At 42.9% G+C, this 22,178-nt stretch overlaps 2 protein-coding genes across 2 annotated transcripts; both read right to left on the reverse strand.

Moving 5' to 3' along the window:
- Nucleotides 1–30: 30 nt before the first annotated feature.
- On the reverse strand, nucleotides 31–11,930 carry heatr6 (HEAT repeat containing 6). The gene is made up of 20 exons (XM_071521948.1): nucleotides 11,640–11,930; nucleotides 10,421–10,528; nucleotides 10,096–10,236; nucleotides 9,865–9,980; nucleotides 9,044–9,158; nucleotides 8,841–8,942; nucleotides 8,577–8,723; nucleotides 8,204–8,481; nucleotides 7,181–7,355; nucleotides 6,804–7,010; nucleotides 6,177–6,276; nucleotides 5,674–6,080; nucleotides 5,451–5,573; nucleotides 4,977–5,063; nucleotides 4,432–4,566; nucleotides 4,221–4,343; nucleotides 3,710–3,834; nucleotides 3,246–3,342; nucleotides 2,800–3,004; nucleotides 31–2,602 (listed from the first exon to the last, which is right to left on the reverse strand). The coding sequence occupies exons 1-20, from the start codon at nucleotides 11,928–11,930 to the stop codon at nucleotides 2,037–2,039; spliced, it is 3,648 nt and encodes a 1,215-aa protein (XP_071378049.1). The 3' UTR covers nucleotides 31–2,036.
- A 2,613-nt stretch (nucleotides 11,931–14,543) lies between these two features.
- dynll2b (dynein, light chain, LC8-type 2b) lies at nucleotides 14,544–18,161 on the reverse strand. The gene is made up of 3 exons (XM_071521963.1): nucleotides 18,046–18,161; nucleotides 15,738–15,881; nucleotides 14,544–15,246 (listed from the first exon to the last, which is right to left on the reverse strand). The coding sequence occupies exons 2-3, from the start codon at nucleotides 15,867–15,869 to the stop codon at nucleotides 15,109–15,111; spliced, it is 270 nt and encodes an 89-aa protein (XP_071378064.1). The 5' UTR covers nucleotides 15,870–15,881; nucleotides 18,046–18,161; the 3' UTR covers nucleotides 14,544–15,108.
- Nucleotides 18,162–22,178: the final 4,017 nt, after the last annotated feature.

The raw sequence follows: 22,178 nt of genomic DNA on the forward strand, positions 1-22,178 counted from the left end.
AAAAATTGGAAATTAGTGCAAAAAGCGCAAAATTGTGAATGGCTCTACAATTGTCCAGTTTCTGATGCTTATGGAGAGCCACAAAATCTGTACTCTGTAATGGATGTGATTTAAAATGTAGTGAAGTACAATACTTAAGTTAAAATGTACACAAAAAAGCTACTCAATTACAGTAACATGAGTAGAATGTAATTAGTTACTTCCACCCTGCTTATAATGTAATTTGCATTGCACATGACCCTGATTCTATCTCCATAGAAACAGAATCTTCTTTAAATATGATTGTACATTGGCTGTAAAATATAACATAATTAAGTGAACGCGATTTCAGTAAATTGCAGTGTGCAGAATACAACTCGGTCATCTATCAACCTGTTCATATTTTGCACATTTGTCATTTATGCATCTTTTGCTATACATGAACCTAAAGGTCTGTAAACATAAGGCAAACAATCAATATAAACACAATCTTGATGTTAGAGAATCATGAGTATATACTGTTGTCTTTTAAAGACTATCAATAGATGAACTGCATCCATTTAATACTAATTACTATAATAATTGCCCTGAAATTACATCCAACATTTACTGCATGTCAGCCTAAAAAGGTAGAGGAGCTGAGTTTATGTGGATTTACCCTCCACTACATCATGTGTGACTATGCCAGTGCAGGTACAGTCCTGCCACCTTGAATGTGTACTTGTAGTGTGTTTATTCTGTCATACATCAAATTGTCTGCACTATAGTCTTATAAAGCATTGGCACCAATTAACCAGTTTAAACTCCTTGTGCACCCGTTGTACTTGGCAAAATAAAGCAATCCTGACTCTGAAGACTGTTGCTAAACCTCTGATCCATTCATAGAAGACTGTTCCAGCAAAGTTCATGATGTTAATACCTCATGAAAAAATGTTGCATTTCTCCCTAAGCAGAGAAATGGGGAATTTTTTCAGGTACGATCGTGACTTGAAGGGGTGCAAGTTGCTGCTTTCGCTCCCCATTGTGCAACAGTGCACATGAATGCTTAAGTAAGGTCAAGTTCAGGGTAAAAGCACACTGCAAGAGAGAACAAAGATTTCTGATACAAACACCTACATTCTCATGTTGAGTAACTTTGAAACCAAGCACAATGTTATATATTTATTTTTTTGTATATCTGATCTGCTGTACAGATATCCAGTCTGTAGCATCATCATTGCCATTTGCATGATGGGCAATGTAGTGTAGTCTATGATCTTTGTGATACTACACAGAATCCATGGTACACCATGAGCACAGTACTGTCATAACTCTATATAGTATAACTGATAATTCGATCTGCAGTACAGATGTCAGTGTAACACACTGTGTCAGCTCTAGGTCATACAGTCATACAGTTTACATGATTTTGTGATATTGTTTCCTCAATTTGAATGTCTCGCTTCACCTTGCCTAATCTTGCATTACACCATTCCTATGGTGTCCATTAATGTAACCTCAATTCATTTTTGTTACAAAACAGTTTTATACTGCTGTATCTCCCACTCAGTCAGCCAGATGCTGTTTGTAGTATTGACATTTGGTTCAATCTGGAACAATTTATATTACCGTACATTTGTCTGAAATCAAGTGTAAATGAAACGATTTGATTTGAAATTATATGATTTACTCTTTAAATAAAATTCAGTCTATGTCTATTTGTGTATCAGATATTGACCCATAAAAGAATGTAAGTATAGTAGAATAAATAATGAGAGCATATCAAAATATATCTTCAAGACTCCACAGACTTCAAGATGTCTTGAGATTTATATAAAACTAGATGGCCTCGAGTTTTCCAAGACAGTCTTGTGGTTTCTTCAGATGTCCCAAGACACATTAAGATACAGCGATGGCTGGTTATGTAATCTTTCTCCTCAGTCACCACTTGGCTGGTTTATGGTTGGACGCTCCTCCTCCAGTCGTCCCGCCCGCTCTGATCTGTCCCGACCTGAGAGACCGGCCCGTGTCTTCAGCGGGCCGGTGGCGTTACAGCTGGAGATTTGACGTTCAGCTCATCACGGCTCTTCGCAGGTCTTTAGCAAATCCTCCAGGAACTCCACCACCACCTCTTTACCGGTCTTCTCCCCTCCCTCCCCTCCGACCTCCAACCCCTTCAGTCTATTCAGGGTCTGCTGCAGACCTCCGATTCTCTGCTGGGGGTTGACACTCTCCCCCTTGCCGTCTTTCTCTCCCTCTGTCCCCTCTCCTCCCTCTTCCACTCGAAGATATTTGATCAGATGTTCCTTGATGCCCCTCCCCTCCTCCCCGGCCAGCGACGCCCCGAGGGCGGGCATGTCCTGTGATTGGCTGATGCCCAGCAGGTGTAAGAGCGCTTGTGAGAGCGTGTGTCGCAGGCTGGCGCAATAGCGGTACTCCAGGAAGTCGTTTGTGTCTTCGCTGTTCTCGAGGGCGGCGGCCAGGGAACGCCACACGCAGCTGAACCGCTCCGCGTCTCCGTAGCAACCTCGCCGGGCGGGGATTGAGAGGGCGGCGGCAGACTTGATCCGCACCTTGAAGTTCTTACAGGAGGTGACCACACAGCAGAGAGCGGAGAACGCGTCATGAGACCAGGGGGCCGAGTCTTGGGAGAGAGAAAGAGAGAGAACAAACATGAGTGACGGAGGATTTAATCTGAAATGTTTGACAAAAGGTGAACAAGATGAAAGCATAGTAAGTATGGCAAGTGAGCAACATTAAAATGAAAATGTATATCTATATCTATATCTTAAATGGTCATTTGACAGGTACATTTAATGATCAGTATCCGTGTGCATTTACCGAGCGGCAAGGCAGGGTTTCTGAAGGCGTTTCCCAAGGCATAACAGGCATTCCATCGGACCTTCATGGTGGCCTCTGATTGGACGGTTTGCACCAGAGCGCGGACTGCGTCTTCCAGCGGGCGTTGGAACCCGGCGCGGGTCAGCTGACTGTGACGCAGGAAGTGAAGCAGGTTCCCCAGCGCCCGCACTGCGTTGGACTTCACCTGGGAGGGTTGAGGAGGCGGGAGCAAGAACCAATCAGTAAGAGGACTAGAAAATGATGTCATCACGTGGCAGAGACTCACTGCTCATGGGCTCAGCACTAGAATCTGATTTCAAACATCAAGACAAAAATAAAAGCATCTCACCTGCTGGTAAACTAAAAACATTTACAAATTTAGCCAGGTATGTGCTTTGCATATAACTCAGACTGAAAATCACAAATAAATGCATAAATGCTCTCACCCGGTCCTTGTCGGCCGAGGCTCGGGTGGCCGCCTGCAGCATCTTGAGCAGCAGCATGTCTGATAGCTCTTCTTGGAAGTCCACACCTACACTCTCCCTGATAACAAGACAGAGATATGTAAAATTTCTAAAAAGGCCCATACATTGATCTATTTTGTGTGTGTGTGTGTGTGTGTGTGTGTATGTTTTGAGTTAATGAACTAATTTATCAGATTTCTCACTCAAACTCACTGGCTGAATCCAAATGAGTCATTTCTTTTACTTTAACTTCTCCTTTGATAATTACATCAAGAACATCTCACAACCAGCATGTTTTCATCTCAGAAATAACTCTGAAATTAACCGTTGCTTCCTATTTTCTGATGTAGAAAACCGGCTTTCATTTCTTCAAGATCAGATTATTTCATTGTACGGCTTTCCACTTAGCCACTTAGTCAGCATTTAGCGTCTGAGTGGTTTCTTACATGTTCACAATGAGTGTGTCTGTGAGATTGCCTAGGGACCAGGCTGCCTTGGCACGGGCATTTGGAGATCGATCATTTAGGGCGGCGAGGATGGTGTTTGCTGTATCCGCCACGAACATCACATCCTGAACAGAGACAAAAAATTAATTAAAAAAAAAATCACTCACATCCTGTAAAACAGATCCTCTGTACTTTTTCCAGACCTTAGTCTCTTGGCAAGATTTTAAGATTATGGTTGGTTCAGTTTGCTCATAGTTGCTGGTCAATGTAACTAGGTCATATCACACTGTCTGAAGATTACTCTGCATATCAACAAATATGTGGATCTTGGGAGCGGGTATACAACTATATCAAATGTCTATTCATATGTGTATTGGGACTCCAACAGTAAAATATCCATTTTTTTTTACAATTCCCAAATTATTCAAAACTTGGAAACTGTCAAATTCATTTTCCATACATTCCCAGACTTTCGTGGGAAGTGAAGGTTTATGGGTATTGTAGTCCGTACCTCTCTCAGACAGGGAAACAGGATGTAGACTCCCAGGGCTCTGACTGCTGCGGTCTTCACCAGATAGTTTTCACTGTAGGTCAGCCCCAGCAGCACAGTGATGCACATCATCTGCCTCTTTTCCTGAAAACAACATCATACATCATACAATGACATTCAACCATGTGACATCTGCTGAGATAGAAAGGAGTCAAACCCAAGGGGAACTCACAGGCAGCTGTGCAAAGGCCTGTGGCAGTATGGAGGACAGAGTATCACAGGCGCTCGTCTGTAGTGTGGGATGTTGTTCATTCTGCAGAGCTGCATTCAGCGGCCCACTCAAGACATCAGACCAAAACTGCACCACCTACAATGTTCACACACGAGTAATCAAAAACACATTTATATTTCATAGTCTTTTTTAACCTTTAGCTGGCCATTTATTAGTTTCATATCATGACATAGCGCACACTGCCAACCTTCGGTGGATTTGTCAGTTTATAAAAAAAATTTGCAAAATAGCTGTCCTTAGGGTCTTTGCATTTTCTTTAAGGGTCATTCAGTATGGACACTTAAGTAGTATTTAGGTCCAAATTAAGTGTTAAAGTGTTAAATTAAGTGCTGAGGCTGATTTTCTAAGTCACGTCAATGATTTTCTTCCTGTGTAATAACAATTTGAGTTTGGTAATTTTGCATCTTAGATATTTGACCATCTCTGAGCAGATTAACTGGTCCATCCTCATGCTGCACATATATATAAAGAGAGTTTGTCATTACTTGGTTCATGGGGACCCTGGAGCTCTCAGGGACGTTGTTCTCTGCTCTGTACTGCTGGATTACACTCGTCCCCAACTCCTCCAGTAACTGATGGAAAGAGGATGAGAGAGATAGGGGAGGCACACATATTTAGTCACACAAGTGGTACGTTTCATTTACAGGCACCTGACAGATATCAGTACACAGAAATGAGCCTTTCACAGATATGGTGACATTGTGTATATTTAATTCATAATGTAGTGTATAAGAATCATTTTGTGCAATCGCTTATAATTACATTTAAAAATGGTCACATTTACACATTACTTTTTAGGGAGAAAAACAAATCAGTGCAAAAAAAGAAAAAAACACCTGTATTAGTCGAGCACTACCATTTCCAAAGAGAAATGGTAAAAAAAAAAAAAAAAAAAGAGGGAGCACACAAACCCAAGTGTAGTGTGGAAATGACAGTTGGGAGGAGGGAGAAGCGGTTACCTTGGCTCCCTGGAGCTGTATGGAGGGGTCCGTCTCCCCGAGGCAGCGAGCGCTCACCTGCCCAATCTCACACAGACATGCTTGGGCTAGAGAGAAGTAGCCGCGCACCAGGTGGGCTAGAACCTGAAACACACACATCACACACACACACAACATTCAGACTTACCAAAGCTCTGTATTTGAAGACATTCTTTTTTTGTTTTGTTTTTTAATCATCACTCACCTGCAGGGCCTCCAGCCGGACGGGCGTGGGCTCCAAGGCAACAGGTCCCCCTGCTCCCGCCCCCTCGCCATCTGATTGGTCCTCTCTGGGCTGAGTCACCAGCGAGACACACAGCTGCAGCAGCCAGGGCGGACCGGCCTCCTCTTCCCCTGGGGTGCGAGGAACACCGGGCGAGCGTGTGTTTGCGGGCGTGTGCGAGTTCCTCTGGGAGAGTGCGGCCGGCGCGCAAGAAGGTGAGGACACGCCGCCTCTTTGCCTCCAGCTGAGAGCAGAGTCCTGCGGCGTGAAGGAGCCGGCGCTGCTGCTGCCCTCTGGCTGCCGGAGGAGGAGCTGCACCTCAGGGAGAGGAGCCTGAGTCGTCACCAGAGCCCCATAAAGTGTCAGGACTGACACACGCACGTTCACGTCTGAGGAGAGAACAGCAGTGTTAAAAAGACACCTCTTTTACAAACCTGAACTGTGCTGTTATTGCACAATGGTATCTTTTCATCCAAAATACAGACCTCTATGGCGCACATAGGGACGCATCTGTTTCCAGAGTGGACTGAGCAGACCAGGTCTCAGGCGGTGGTAGGGAGCGTTGCCCACCAGGTAAGCAAGACACTGTAACATAACAATAATGCTTGGGGGTCATTGAGGGTCTAAGGTCGGGAGTGGTGTCATTTTTCGTTTTATAATCACTGTCTTAAAATGTGGGCATGTGAAACCCTTTGAGACTGTAACTGAGGACTATACAGAGCTATACAAATAAATTCAACTTGACTTTCACATAAGTTGCACGCTTAATAGCTGTGGTTATACAAGAGTCAAGATGGCGCTCATGTGGCAGAAACTTGTAGACGCCCAGCAACTGAAGGCATGTTTGGGTGCTGCCACTGTACAATGAAGACTGAACTCTCACCATCAAAATAACTAATTAAGGCTTTTTAATAGAGTTTTCTGTATTCGAACAATGGGGAAGAAGAGGGGAAGACAGTGGAAGACATGAGAGAGAAAACTCAAGACTCCACACACACACAGCTGGAAAGGCAGTGCACTCAACCACTCGACTATCAATGGACCCAGGCTAGTGCTATCCTTGGTGTCAAACCTGGAAGTAAAACGTGTTTATCAAGTGTGCGCGATCGTACCTTTATGACCTGTGTGAGTGTGTGAGCGGAGGTCTCAGCCAGCAGAGCCAGGCTGAGCGCACGGTGCAGCTCTCTGACCGCAGTAGCCAGGGAGAAGGAGAACGGGGTGTAAGAGGTGCGAGGAGACGCCGTATCTTCAGCCACGCCCAGGAACTGACGGGAGCCCTCCAGCATGGCGGACAGCACCTGAAGCGCACACGCACGCACCTGGAGGGAGAGAGGAGAGGGCAGATGTTACAGACGCATACGTCTAGCAATATTACAGTATAACGACATAACATGGGCATAACGTTATGTCCAGCAGAAACCTAAATGGGTCTTCTTTAGGAGAGATAATTCAGTTATTGTATTTATGACAGTGTGAGTGAGTGTTTTACCTTGGGCGAAGGGTCCTTCAGTATAATTGTGAGGAGAGTGAGAGGCGGTGGTCCTCCAATAGGAGAGTCCGGGATGAAAGAGGACCAGTAGCCGTACAGAGTCCGCTTCTCCACTCCTTTCACCACCGCCAGCAGGCAATGGAGCGCTCCCTGACGCAGACGAGCGTGGTAAAGCCTGAAAGACAGAAATATTGAGCCGATAAGTCACCCAGTGAAGAACATCTCATTGGATCATTCACACCAAGGTAGTTCTGTTGCAGAGTGGCAACCTCCGCGTGCTTTTGCTGTTAGCTAGCTTTAAGAGAAAAAACCCAAACAATTAAAATGACTGGTTCCTAAAATGGATGAATATTTCAAGTAATTATCAGAGGTACAAAACTTTCAGAAAGCATAATGCATTTTGTCACTCAACCGTAACTTGTGAGAGCTTTTTCAAGACATCTTAAAGTTGTAGTAATGCAGCTGCATGACAATATGGATACTGATACAGGTTACTGAGAGGTGAGAGCAACTCAAGAGCAACTGAATTTGCAACATCAGAATTGTATAATTTTTAGTAAGTTTCAACAAACAAATATGAATTTTCACAGACACATTTTAGCCTTAATTAAAATCAAAGACTTTTAAGCACTCAACCAGCATATATTAATTTAATTACAATTTTCAACCCTGAATTCAAGCACATCAAGGAACTTGTGCAAACAGCTGCAAACATAATTTTGCAAAGGAAAAAGATTACATTAGAAACATGAAACAGTTTCTCATGTTTCTAATCAAAACCTATCAAATTCTTTAAATCATACTGCTCCAAAATCATCTTGCAGCACTCTGGGTGTAGCAGACAATTTACAGTGCTGTTTTTTTCTGTTTACAGGATGCCCTGTTTCATGATCTTAACTGCACAGATAGCAGAATATGCGTGCATGGTGCATGGTGCTGCTGGCAAAAAACAGATGTTCACAGTGGAAATATGGCCTTAACTGTTATAATGTCACTGTCACATGGGATTGCGAGTTTCTGTACCTCAGTTTGCTCTGAACACCGCCTTCTGGGTCTGAAAATTCTGAGTCTGAACTGGTCCTTTTCCAGGAGGGGTAGAGAGAGGGAGCAGAGGGTTTAGACCAGGACTCTCCTTCACCTCCGACTCCCTCTCTTCTTGCTCCTCCTCCTCCACCACCACTTCTTCCCCCTCCTCTCTGAGGCACAGGCACTGCCTCCCTCTCATCTTCTTCTCCATCATCCCCTCGGTTCTCCTCTGTGCCAGTCTTCTTCCCCTTCCCTTTGGATTTTCTCTTTTTATTCTGAGGAGAGACGTTACACCCAGGTAGGTTTAAACATCAGTTTTAGGTGGAAGCCTCTAGAATGAAAACCAAAGGAAAGGAAAAGCCTGTCTTACCCCTGAGGCTTTGGCCGGTGCGGCAGCTTCCTTTGGCGGTTCAGACGGTTTTGGTGCAGAGAGACCCTCGTACTGAGGAAGAGGAGCTGGGTAAAGCACAGGTGGCCACTCCACACTCACACCGGGCGCTCCCTGGAACATCAGCCTCTGCAAAATGCATGTTAAATGTCACTAAGTTATCACTACAGTATACACCGTCATGCAGTATTGACAAGACAATGATATACCAATATAAAAATCCACAAGTATGTGAGAATTGTGCACCTTTAGTGTGGCCAGTACAGACCCAAGCTCCTCCCCTCCACCAAATTTCCACTTCCCACCTGATAGAGAACACTGAAGCCCCTTCAATGCTGCTTGGATCACCTGGACACAAGAGGGGGGGAAGTGGGTCACATATAAATGAAAGGGTTTTTCTCCCCCTCATAAAATTGTTAATTACTCAGTGACACAGTGATAATGCGTACCATGGAGTAGAACAGCTCATCAGTGTTGGGGGGTTTGGGTGACTGCAGTGTTTGCAGGAAGACTTGGAAACAAACACTTCTGTATTGATCGTCCAGAGGTGGCTGACCAGGGATCCTGAACAGAAAAACACACACACACACACACACACACACACACAAACACACAATTACAACCAAGAATCAACATGTCAATAAGCATAGCATTTTGCAACAGCAGTGACAATAAATACTAAAATTTTGTGGCCAATTATGCTATTACAGAGGTAGTAAACTCCTTAAGTAATTGGACAGGAACACACAGATTTTTAGGCTTCATATACTTTTTAATTTGTATGTGAAATTACAAAATCACTGTAAGGTTAAAGTGAAAATGGTCAGTATTGATATTAGGGTATATTCAGCCATATTAGATTAAAAGTTCACAAACTACACACGTCTTGTATATGGCATCCCATTTCAGGTTTCAGATTATGTACATTCAAATAGTCAGATTATGGCAGTTTTCTTAAATAAGAGAGAGATTAAGATTGACTAAATCAACCAGTGCTACTTCTATAAAGTTATAATGGTTTCTGAATGCATTTCTGTTGCCTTATGTTCTTATGGGGTGCAAACTTCTCCTGTATAGCTGATTTATCGACTGATCATACTTAATTTTTTTTTTAATGGACATTTTAGCTAATACCAGTCCACACACAAATACAGCTAACGAATGGAGATTTTGGATGTAACTGTTGAAGCTGGACACACATGACACACAGACAAACATGCCTAATATGGCTATGGCTACTGGCTAAAGGTTTACAGATGCTAAAACCCACCTGAGACAGATGTTGGCCATACAGGTAAGAGCAACGCGGCGTAACTCCATATCCGGCTGAGATGGAGAGCTGTACAGCAGCAGGATACCATCCTCACCCAGTAACTCACTCAGGTGCTGCGAACAAGAAAAATCACCGTGTAAACTAAACCCATGCACATTATTATAGCGGAAAACTATACTCAGTCACTCATCATATACTTCAACACACTTTCCAAGTACAAACACTCACCTTGTGGCACTGAGGTCCATTCCCATACACTGTTGTGGAGAGCGCCAGCAGGATTTCTGAGTGTGTCCATGTGCTGCACACACTCAATGCATGGACAGTGTAGCTCACCAACACATCCAACGTCTGCTCATCCATTATTACCTAAAAAACAAGACACATGTTGAAAGCAGCAAATACAAAAAGTAAGACAAAAGGGTTGTTTTTATACGAAATGACCAGGTAGACCAAGACAATACTTTTCCAGTAATTTTACATGTGTGTGAAAATACAGTAGATGGGTATTTGTATACTGTAAGTGCTACTGTTATTAAATCATAAGTTTTACCTTTAGCTGATTGAGCAGATGGTGCACTAGCTGGCAGAGTTTGATGACCAGATGTTCTTGACTCAGTGGCACAAGACAGCTCGCATGTTTTAGCAGAAGACAAACGTCCTGAAATGAAATTGAAGAGGCTGAGCGCTACGAAGACCATCTTTTCACAGCAACAAACTCTTCACTTTGGCTAGCACAAATGCTGAGGCATACTTTTTGATTCAAGTTGAATTCAGTAGGAGCTTGATGCCAAAGCCAGCATGGAGAAATGATGAGTGACAGGTTCACGGACAGTCATGTAGATCAGTGATTCTCAACCTTTTTCATATCAAGGATCCCTAATTTAGTCCACAGTAGAGCCACAGACCCCCATTTGATGAGATTTTGTCTCTCAGAGCCAAATCTGAGAATATTTTTATTGTTGATTGATTGATATGATTTTGTCCAGAAATCCAAGACTGTCTGTACTGTAGGTAGAGAGATAACAGTGAAACTATGATCAAAATAGTCATTCCTCTACATTCTCTCATTGTGTAAACTTCTTGTAAATTAAATAATGCTGAAGTTTAACGTTTCATCAAAGGACCCCTGGTGGTCCCCGGACCCCACGTTGAGAATCACTGGTGTAGGATATGATGAGGAAGAGTCCAGAGATTATGTGGGCGCACAGTGACTGAGAGTGACTGCAGAGTGTGGACAGAGATCTGCAGTCATATGCATATTGCTGAAATTATAAGACCTTATATTTGTTCAGTGCTAAAACCTCACAATTCATATTTAAGAGGTTGAATTGGCTTGTGACTTGTCATCTAATATTGCCTTGGTCTTTCTCACAACACAACCACTAACCATATCTTATCTGAATATTATAGTCTAGTCAGAGGTTCCCAAACAGGATCCTTGAGGTTCCAGGGTGTCCCTAGCAAAACGTCTGGGTTAAATTTCACTGTTGACACAATAAGAGGAGGAATGACAGCTGTGACCAAAAGTTTCACCCACCTACAACAAACACCTTTTCATATGCGTGTCGCTGTGGAAAAAGTTTGGGGGTCCCTGGTCTGACAGGTAGCCTAAGCGTTACCTTTTTTCCGATATAATCTGTAAAAATTAATTAATTAATTAATTTAAAAAAGATGGACGTTCTGACGTCACCCATAGGTTTCCAAGTTACTAGAAGCGTTAAATCTATCACAAACACGTCACTACAAAAGCAAAAGTTGTTGTCGGTTACCTCTGGTCGGATATTGATGTTGGGGTTAAAAGTTTTGTTGTAGTTTTCGGAGATGAGCTGGTCGAACAGCAGGTTCAGCTCCTCTCTCAGGTGGGTTGAGTCTCCCCGCAGAGATCTGAGCTTTGAGGCGCAGCGGGCGAACTGTTTCTCGGCGTCCGACTGGGAGCTGAACGGCCAGCCCTCCGCCCCCAGCGGGGTGAAGGGGGCCGCGTCGGCCGACAGAGCTACCGGAGGGAAGACAGGGGCACCGGAGTGGCCAGGAGCCAGTGGCAGCCCGGTTCTAGCCGCCATCTTCTGAGAACGAAGGGAAGTATTTTTTTTCCTCTTCCGGTGTTCGTCTTCTTCTTCTTTTTGTTTAACGGCGGCTGTTATCCAACTTCCAGGAGCATTACCGCCCCCTACAATGACGCTTTCATTCTACATGTCTAAGTTCATAACAACAAACACAAAAACTGAATCCTACTTATTAACCCAGTGTCCCTCAGATAAATTACTAAATGACATTCCCCGATAACAATATGAATCAAAGATGTTTCCAGTCTTCTTGTGAATTTTCTCAAAGGTTCCAACATACATATATTACATACTGCCTTCTGCTGGTCAACATTTCCTGACCCTGCAAACACACAGTTTTGATTTGGAATCAAGTGTCTATCTCTGTTAGTTTTGTACTTATGGCTTAAAATACATCTAATCAATTGTCCCTTGGCCCAAGGCCAGTCTGAATTTCATGGAGATCTGTCCATAAGTTATTGAGATATTCTGCTGACAGAGACAGACAGACGAACTAACAATAACATAAATTGACAGAGGAATAAGCAAATGTCATAGTTGAACCCCCTTAGAGAAATTCCCCCTCCACAGGGAGGTCAGATACATAACAGCACCCCTGGAATTGGTAGATATTCAGTGCCTTGCTCAAGGACATGTTGGCAGGGGGATGTATGCCAAAATCAGGCCATAAAACCTCCCATCCAGTTGAAGAATGGTGTCTTTACTATCGACCAGTGGTGTCCAAAAACTATTTTAAATTAGGTGCTTGTTGTGGTCCTGGAGTAAACACAATATCCTGGGTTTTAATCTGGCCCAGGACCTTTGTCTTATCCCACTCTCTCCCCCGCCCAATCTTTCCGGTCTCTCTCTGTTGATCTGTCTAATAAAAGATGAAGATGCCAAAAAAAGCTTTAAAAAACATTTTATTCTCATTTCAACCTAATAGTTTCTCTTCCGCTTGAGTTCTACCTAGTGTCATAACATGTAGGCCACACGGCATAAATTCATCTTCATCTCAGACTCAAAAACATCCAGCTTGATAGCTTCATCTTTTTCTGTAACTATCCATTTTATAATTCCACTTTCACACTTTCCCACTAGGAGGGTAAACACTTCAGCGTTAGATGCAACCGCACCAAACAAAGAAGGTGTGAACTAATTTTCTACAGTCTATGGTGTGAATCATGGATGTGGTGTGAATGCACAGGGTGCTCGCTTCAGTGTTGCCAACTCTCTTCCAGATAGCAGCTATTCATAGTTTTCCCATGATGTCACATGCATTTCCTATCAATAGGGTGCTTTACCATATACACAGCTCACTGGCTGTCATTTGATTATAATCACCTGTTTATTACAATCACCTGTTATTTTCCGACCAAGATGGCCGTGTGGTGATGTAATAGAAAACTATGAATTGGCTGCTCAAAAAAGCCACCAGATGACAAGAAAGTAGTGCAACAACACAACTTTAGGCCCAATTTAGCTGTCACAGTTTGAGAAACATTTGAGATCTGAGCCAAATCCATGTGTTCAGCCATCCCTGAAGCTTTTTTGGGAGTGAACACATTAAAGAGTAACTAACCCCTAGACCAGTGTTTCTCAAAGTGGGGTCCGGGGACCCCCAGGGGTCTGTGGCACTCTGTCAGGGGGTCCGTGAAAAGAGGTGTACCTCTGTCAAATGACACCATCAGAAGACAAATTGAGGACATGTTTTCTGATATTAAGTCACAACTCCTGGAAAGATTGAGAGTGTCTAAATTTGCGGTTCAATTGGATGAGTCCAATTGCAATGCAGGCATGTGTTCAGTTTGTTATAGCCTGCATTTATTTTATGATTAGACTTTTATCAATCATTACGTATGAACTAAGAGTGAAACACTTTATCTTGATATGTGTGTGTGTATGTTCTGAAATGCACTTCAAATTAACACTTTTCTCTTGATTTCCCTTTGATATTTTATTTAGGTCATGACATACATGTCAAGTCAATTTTTATTTATATAGCCCAAAATCACAAATCAGAATGCGGGGGTCCCCGGTATATTCTCTATCTTGTAAGGGGTCCTTGGCTGAAAAACAGTTGAGAACCTCTGCCCTAGACTACTTTAGTGGGTTTGCTGCCATCTAATGGTTAAAAGTGTTCCATTGCAAATTGCCATCTGCTATTGGTTGATCTTTGGTGCCAGGTGATGTCACCCTGTAGGTACCTAGAGTTGTTAGTCACTCGAGTCACCAGGGGGTCTCAAAAGTCACTAAATCTTGTGACAAAGTTGCTCAGTTCAGTCCGTTTAGGGAGAGGAGACGAAAACACCCCAAACAGAGGAACTGCTCCCTGGTCTGCCTGTGACCACTAGAGTTTGTTTGAACTGAGAAATCAAGGGAGTGAAACCTGTGAAACAGTTCTCTTCCATTTCATGAAGCCAGTTAAATCTTTATTGACAGTCTGATTTGTCACCCAAACATCTTCAAGATCACACATTTTTGCAGTTAATTGTTGGAATCAAGATCCCAATACAAAGCAGACTGCATACTAAAATCACGTTCATAATCAGTCATTAAGAGCAGTAACATTTTGTAAGTATTTGTAAGTGAAGTGGAAACAAGATTGCTCAAGCAAGTACGAAACCTTTAATTGTTTAGCACATATTATTCTTTTATTAAGTCCAAGCAACAGTCAAGCATTTTTACATATCTCAGTAAACACAGAAAATTAAGGTATTTTAACAAAAAATTCCTGTTGCTTATCATCTTAAGTCAATTTCATGAAAAACAAGTTATTATACAACGTATACATATGAAATAATGTACAAGGTCCATGCATCAACGCACAGCCAAATAATCATGTTTGTAAAGTACGAGTCAATCTGCAAGAGAGACGCGTGTACACAGAGTGTTGGAGTGTGTATTGTTTGTGTAGTGCGTGTGTGTGTGTGTGTGTGTGTGAGAGAGAGTGGGTGTTTCTAAGAATGGCCCTAGCCATCGGTACATCACAGTCCAGACAAGAGCACAGCTCCTTCCTCTGTTGGTGGTAGTGTGGTGGGCGGCAAAAACTACGGCGAGACTGAAGAAAAGGGGGAAAGCAGGAGGTAGGTACGTTTGGAGAAAGGTGGGAGGGGTGGGAGGGGTAAACGTATGGCGTGGGACCGGGGTGTTGGGGACCGAATTAAAAGTGGGGTTAAGAAGGCATGTGTGGGTCTCAGCCTGACTTGAAGAGTAGAATGGCCACTTGGCCAAGGTAGAAGTAGATGAAATGCTTCGTCTCGTGTGTCACGTAGCTGCCAAAGTTCCTTCCCACAATGCAGTGCCATGTAGGGTTATACTTCTTGTCAAACTCCTGCAAGGGAAACAACATTAAGTGTAGCACTGAAACCTTTTAGTCGATCGACAGAAAATTAACCAATTCTAATTTTTATAATAGATTGATCGTTTGTAATTTATCAAGTAAAAATACCAAACAGTAGCTTCACAAATACAAAGATTTGTCAGTTTCATATCATTAAAAAAATTAATATTTGGGGTTTTGTTGACAGCTGGTCAGACTAAATAAGCAATTTTAAGAATCACTTTGAGCTCTAGTAACTTGTGATGGGCATTTGTCATTATTTCTGACTGTTTATAAACAAAATGATTAATAAACTACTCAAAATCAATAGATTATAAATCTATCTTAATCGATAATGAAAATAATCGTTAGTTGCAGCCCAAATTAAATGAGCCTAATATAGACACAAGAGTGCATTACAATGGTATGACCACTTTTACTCAATAGGTTCCAATAAATGTTACCCTGTGCATCAAGTACATGTTTAATATTCATCTACACACCTTTTTGATGTAGGCAGCAATGTCCTTCTCAATGTTGTACTTCTCCATGGCCTGCGTTGCGCAGTCCACCGCATCCTGCTGCATGTCCTCAGACATGTCCGCATTCTTTATCACTGCCTTCCTGTCAGTCATGGTGGCTTCGGACTGAAGAGGGAAAAGAGGGAAAAAAAAAAAGAAAAAAAAGAAAAAAAGAAAAACAAATGACAATATGCACGAGTTTTCTACACATACCAAAAGATCCAAGATGGGCCCAGGAAGAGACCCATCTTTGAAGCAAAGTCTTAGTGTGAGCTAATGTTGCAGTGGTGGTCAGACCTAACACACCAGTTCACCTCCAACACCAGTAAAAGCACCAATTAGCGAGTTAATCACCTTGGTGGCAACTTAATATTCAGCTATAATATATTCCATTTGCGGTTTTGTGTTTTGTTGTCTCCAAAAACTTTTGTTTTCTTAAGAAGACCACAGTTCACTTGTTTTGGCTTGTGCGCTGCCATCTTGGACCGAGCCAGCAGAGCCAGGATTGACTCCTGGGTTAATGTATTACTTCAGATTGACGGAGCTGGCGACAGGCTCATGACTTGCATACCCAAAATACCACCAATGCGGCTGGAATAAGCTACAGTAGAATGGCTGCAAGAACACAAAGTGTAGTGAGAGATTAAAAAAATGCTTCAGGCTGCACTTTAGGGAAGACCAAAGGCTGTATCCATTATCTGTTTCTTATGCATATTATGGCCCCAAGATACATAATCTATCACAGTGAGAGGAAATCTAGGTAACTTAATGAACACATTTCATGTTAGCAGGAGATAAGGTTCCACACTATCAGGAAATACTACAAATGCCTAATTTTATGGGGGGTGGTGTTTTGATTCTGACAGATTTCAAACCCATTTCCAGTCTGTTCAATTTCACGAACCAGCCACAATTCCAAATTAGCTCCCATTTGAATTTCTTATACAGTGCTGTTGGAAATAAGTCTATAGCCCATGCTACAAGGCCAGGACTGCCCACGAATGACCCTATCGAATATGACCGAACTCAGCTTCCTGCAGTGGCTTGCCAACTCAACAGATCAATTAAAATTGATCATCTGTGGAATGAGACTGAACAAGCTATTCACAAAACAGATCCACTATCAGCCATCTTGATATCTGTAGGAAGCACTGGAATCGGCACAGAGCAGATCAATGCTCCTGACAGCTTGGAGAGTCCCTCCAGGGCAAAAGGGGGGGTGCAAGGAGGGTGTTGAGGTGCAGGAGGGTACACCAACACGCAACACCTCAACACCCCTACACACACATACCTCCCCAGTACAGTAAATACAGTCCTTTTAAAGTCTATTGATGTGAATTGGTATGTGCGTACATAGTTTAAAGGCTGAATAGAATGCTGACTAATAGGATGAAAGCCGGGTGTTATTGTGGCACGGTCTGTCCCTAAGATGTTCACACATCAGTCTGGCTTCACCGTGCATCTAGCCGCTGTAAACCAAACCTCACAGTACTGGGAATGATCTCACCGCTTGCATAGAGGATAGTGGCACAGGAAATGCAGGCACAGCAGAGGCCTGCAGATGTACACCACATCTTTGGTTTCATTTATTTTCGGCATCGCACTGCCTACTATGCCTCTAGTTCCAAGTCAAGTAAAGTTACAAATCAACCCAACAACAGAAAACTAATCTAATGGAGCAGAGGAAGGAGGATGCTTGTGAAATCAGGCAGGGCTGCAGGGCTTGTTTTTGAAACTGAACAACTCTGCCAGGGACCAAAAGTGGTTTGGCTTTGCTTATATTCTGTGACACACTATATCTGTCAAGTAGGCATAATTTTTCAAGTTCACACTCATCAGTCACCTTTTGCTGCACTAGCAAAACTAATGACAGTGAGCCACCTTGTCCTCAACGCACCACACTGACCCGGGTGTCATTTCACCAGTTAAGCCTGCTCTGTCCAGACCACCTGCCCTCTCATAGTGAAAGACAACTTGCAGGGTTAAGTATCCAGGCATGCTGCTCCATGCTGCGTGGTCGCGGGCACGCTGCAGGGTGCAACACACACTGCACCAGAGCCCCGCTATCTTGAGGGTGCAGCCTCTCTGCACAACTTCCTAACACCGGGCTCATGCAAATTAACCGAACTTTAAAAACACAAGTGCACACGCTGAGCAGGCTAGTCGAGGCTCAGGTAAAAGACCGCACGCACCAGAAGAAATCAATTCCCCCTCCGCCAGCTGAAAGTCTACGGTTTTTTTCAGCAATACATGACGTACCCAATCAATCAATCATGCAATTGACTCTTACCGTCTTTCACTGAAGTTTGGCGTGTAGGTGTGTTATTGGGAGCTGGACGCTTCGTTGTTTGTCGCTCATTTATGCTGTTACAAGCGACGTGTGTACCTGCTCCGCCCTCCGCATCACACCGACTGTCTTATTGGCTGGAGTGGAGCCTCCACCCGGGCGCTGGCGTTTTCCTCTAGCGGGCCACTGCCTGCATCTTATTTCCACCCAGAATGCACCGTTGTCGTCTTCCTCCCTCCTCCTCCTCCTACTCATCCTCCTCCTCATCCGCTTCAGGGAGGGAGAGTGATCGATGTGGGTGATTGGGTTGATCCTTTAACATTGATCCTCATACTTGTGATATCTCCATGTGTGACAAAGTGATAATGGTTAGCCTACTCAGGTGTGATATTAACGCTAATCCAGCAGTGAATGATAAGGCAGACCTAGTAGGCTACACACATTTTCCAAAATATGGGGTTGGAGAATTTTTTTGTGTTTCAAGCTCTTTTTTTACAGTCATTTTAACCTCATTGATTTTCTTTGTTTGTAGCCTATTTTATTTTTTCATTCTACTCTCAGTTGTCTGTGGGCTACACACTACAGAATGAAGCTTTATTTGTACCAAGGTGGGAGTGGTGTGTGCATCATAAACCAACATAACCCTCGATTAAACTTGGGACCCTCTCCATCTCACTTTGCTCTTCAGATTTGTCCCATGGGTCATCAGTGGGCTGCAGGAAAAGTAGTTTTGTCTCACAAGTCTTGTTGCATTTTGAACTACTCTTGTTGCACAAAAGGTCAAGGGGGTGGCAGTGTCGGGGAGACTTGCTCTGAGGGATCTAGGTGATCCAGTAAATCATCTATTCCCTGGACAAACTAATCAGAAATACCACTGGTTGATATGCCATTTGCCAAAACACTAGTTATCATGTTCCTGTCATTAGTTGTGCAACAGTTCATGATGTCATAGGACTTCCATGCACTGGTGGACGGGGGGGGTGCCCCCATGGGGGGGGGGGGGCAGTGCCCCCATGGTTGAAAAAGTGTCGCTAAAGTGCCCTCTAGAGTGGCGAAAAAGAGAGGAAATGGCTGCCCTTCACATGGGAAAAAAATGATTGAGTGCCCTCTAGGGTTCCCGTTCATGCAATAAATTATGATGATGTGCCCTCTAGAGCAAGAAAATTTGATAACATGTCTTAATTAGTGCCCTTCTAGTGGAGAAAACATAGGGAACTTGACGTTTCCTATGGGTGCCCTTCCAATGGAAAAGGGTGCCGTTATGAGGTGCCCTCTATGCCGCCCCTCCATGACAGTGTCCCAAAGGGTGCCCTTTCCAGTAGAGAAAATGGGATGCAGTGCTGAATAGGGTACTCCTAAGGGGAGAAAACATGATGAAGTGCCTAATTAGGTGCTCCTCTAATGGAGAAGTGTCCCTACATGCGTGAGAATGTGGGGAAGTTTCCTAATGGATGCCCCTCCAGTGGAGAAAATGTGATGTGGTGCCATATAGGTGCCCTTACAATGGGATAAACTTGAGGTTCCCTACAGGTGCCTTTCTGATGAAAAACTCATGAAGTGCCGTCTTAGATGCCCTTCCAAGTGACAAAACATAATGAAGTGCCCTTGCAATGGAGAAGAAATGAGAAAATGAAGAAAATGAGATGCAGTGCCCTACAGTCTCCCCTACAATGTGCCCTCTCTAGGGCAGGCTTTCCCAAAGTGGGTGCCATGACGACAGTCTAGGGGTGCCGCCAAATACTTTGATAAGATTTCGAATTTACCTCTCAAACCCTGCTTGCATTCAAAACACATTGTATGGCCGCTAACAAATCTTTTCTATAGTCTATAGTTTCTAGTTTTTATAGTTTCTAGTTCTAGTCTATAGTTTCTAGTTTCTAGTGACCTTGTGGCATAGCCTATAATCTCTTAAAGTGGGTGATTACTTAATGCTTTTCAGTGGCATGATATTTTTTTGGGCGATAATAGACTATATTCAACTATATTGTAAAGTAACCTTCTAAGATGTAGTTACTGTGTTTTACTCAGGAGACGTTTGTGAAATAAACATTTTAAAGGTTTATAGTTCCCTGTGTGTTTTTATCATAGAGGTGTGGTTATACTTTTAGTCTGGATCACCTAATAACATAATGTTAATCTTAATCCAGGATGAAGACTATTTCATCATACATGATGCATCATAGCTTTCTGCGTGCTGGTGGGGCCCCATGTCGTGCAGTAGGTGCCCTTTTTATTTTTTCGCCCCTGCCCTTTAAACAGCCTGAGTCCGCCACTGCTCCCATGCTTTACGATATACACAGCTCATTTGATAATAATCACCTGTTCATTTGTTACAATCACCTGTTTTTTAACTACCAAGATGGCCATGTGGTGATAGAACAGAATATTATGAATACAGATGTGGAAATGGTTACCATCCTGTCTGTGGAAGTCTATGGCAAGACTAGACCAATGTCAATTTCCCTACAAGCAAAGTGTGTGTGTGTGTGTGTTTAGAGGTGGGGAGGTCATGGTTGGGGGTGTTAAAGATATCAGTCTGCCCCTTATGGACACAGATTAAGCACCAATTGTCTCCTCACACTTGTACAAGATAATTTTAGAATGGGATTTTCGTCATCTTGCATCTGGCATCTGGTGAAGATGGCCTTCTCTTCTGATTTACGATTTGGGCCAAATGAGAAATGGACAGTATTTCAATATATGTATTTGAAATTGGTGTTTTCATTCCTTTTTGTATTTTGTAGGTGTGGAAATCATCATATAATTTGTAACACTACACTAGCCAAGGACGGTAGCTGAAACACTTCTCAACGGTTTTCCAAATTCCTTGGAAGGAGGACTGACTGAGCAGTGACAGCACCCAGGGAAATGTTACGGTGATACAGCCACATTTTCTGGTTCACAGCTGTTAACCATAAAATAAAATTCAAACACACTGAGCTGTAAACACTCAAACATTATATGAGCCCACAAAGAGAGTTTCCATTTCATAGCCATGATGATGTCACTCATGATAATGTCACAGATTAGAACTTTGACTCTGGTTTATGGATGACCGATTCAAATATGCAAGATTATAGGAATAACATGCAAATTGTGTTTTAGCTACTTTAGTATATCTTAGTATATTTGCTCTGAGCACAAACAGTTTAGCATAGCTAATGCATAGCATAATATAGCTTTACTTAAATTTTGTATTGTGAGATTGCTTGGTAGAACTGTGATACAAGGATGGGCACTATTCTCACGTGTTTGTAAAGACTGGAGTGAATTAAATCTTGTTTTGGGGTACTGAGATCTGAATATTGCATTTCCACCTTCCTTTCAAGAATTTGTGTAAAATACACTCACAAAGGTCCTGGATTTTGGCTTTCACCTCACCTGCAACTCAGACAAGAACCTTCAGTCTAGTCAAATTAATGTAGGTCTAAAGCGGTCTGCACTTGTCAGCTGGGAGTTTTGCTGTTCCCTTGAGATGGATAATATAATCTATGAATCTCATAATTACAGTAAATGTATTAAGAAAAACACAAACATGTTAAACTATTATTGAAACTTTTATTGACACAGATCAAAGCTTCAAGATACTGGAGATTATACTTAGCAAAATCAGAACTCATCTTCGTCACAGCAAGAGAATGTCCTAGGAAAAAATGCAAACCACATTAACGACACATTCCCCCGTTACCTCCCGGTCCTCCCACTTCCCTCCCTCCTCCACTGTTTATTATTACCCGCTATTTACCACTCTCCTTACGTGCGTGGATCCATTCTGCACCTCCTAGCCCGCCTCCTGGTTTTGATCCGAGCTTTGCTCCTTTCTTTTAATAAAAAAAAAAAAAAGTATTAAATCTGACAAAAATAAACGCTCATCAGGATGCCATCAGTAATTGCGTCTCTGAGGTCCCACACGAAAAAGAAAATTTCTCTTTGGACTATTTGAAAGCCAATTGAGTTTGAATAGTTTACTACAATGATTCCGGTCTGATGGGGTTATGCGGGCTGGGCCGGGGTCGGGATCCTCTCCCGGTAAAATGCTCCCATGCTCCTGCTCCATGTATCCATCCTGAAGCCTAATCCTAATCCTGATCTGATCCTGAATCCTGATCCTGATCCGGCTCCGGAATGGGGAGACA

Source organism: Centroberyx affinis, unplaced genomic scaffold (assembly GCF_046629955.1).
Source record: "Centroberyx affinis isolate AG114_WGS23_722 - 3 ecotype Tasmania unplaced genomic scaffold, CSIRO-AGI_Caff_v1 ptg000946l_1, whole genome shotgun sequence".
In the NCBI taxonomy this organism is placed as follows: domain Eukaryota; kingdom Metazoa; phylum Chordata; class Actinopteri; order Beryciformes; family Berycidae; genus Centroberyx; species Centroberyx affinis.

Excerpts from the sequence above, each read along its gene's own strand:
- heatr6 (XM_071521948.1), bottom strand. The coding sequence starts at position 11,930 with ATGGCGGCTAGAACCGGGCTGCCACTGGCTCCTGGCCACTCCGGTGCC. Across the intron at positions 9,981-10,095 it reads ATGGACCTCAGTGCCACAAG|CACCTGAGTGAGTTACTGGG; the intron begins GTGAGTGTTTGT and ends TCTTGTTCGCAG. Across the intron at positions 4,567-4,976 it reads CCAGGGTCCCCATGAACCAA|GTGGTGCAGTTTTGGTCTGA; the intron begins GTAATGACAAAC and ends TGAACATTGTAG.
- dynll2b (XM_071521963.1), bottom strand. The coding sequence starts at position 15,869 with ATGACTGACAGGAAGGCAGTGATAAAGAATGCGGACATGTCTGAGGAC. Across the intron at positions 15,247-15,737 it reads TTGCTGCCTACATCAAAAAG|GAGTTTGACAAGAAGTATAA; the intron begins GTGTGTAGATGA and ends TTTCCCTTGCAG.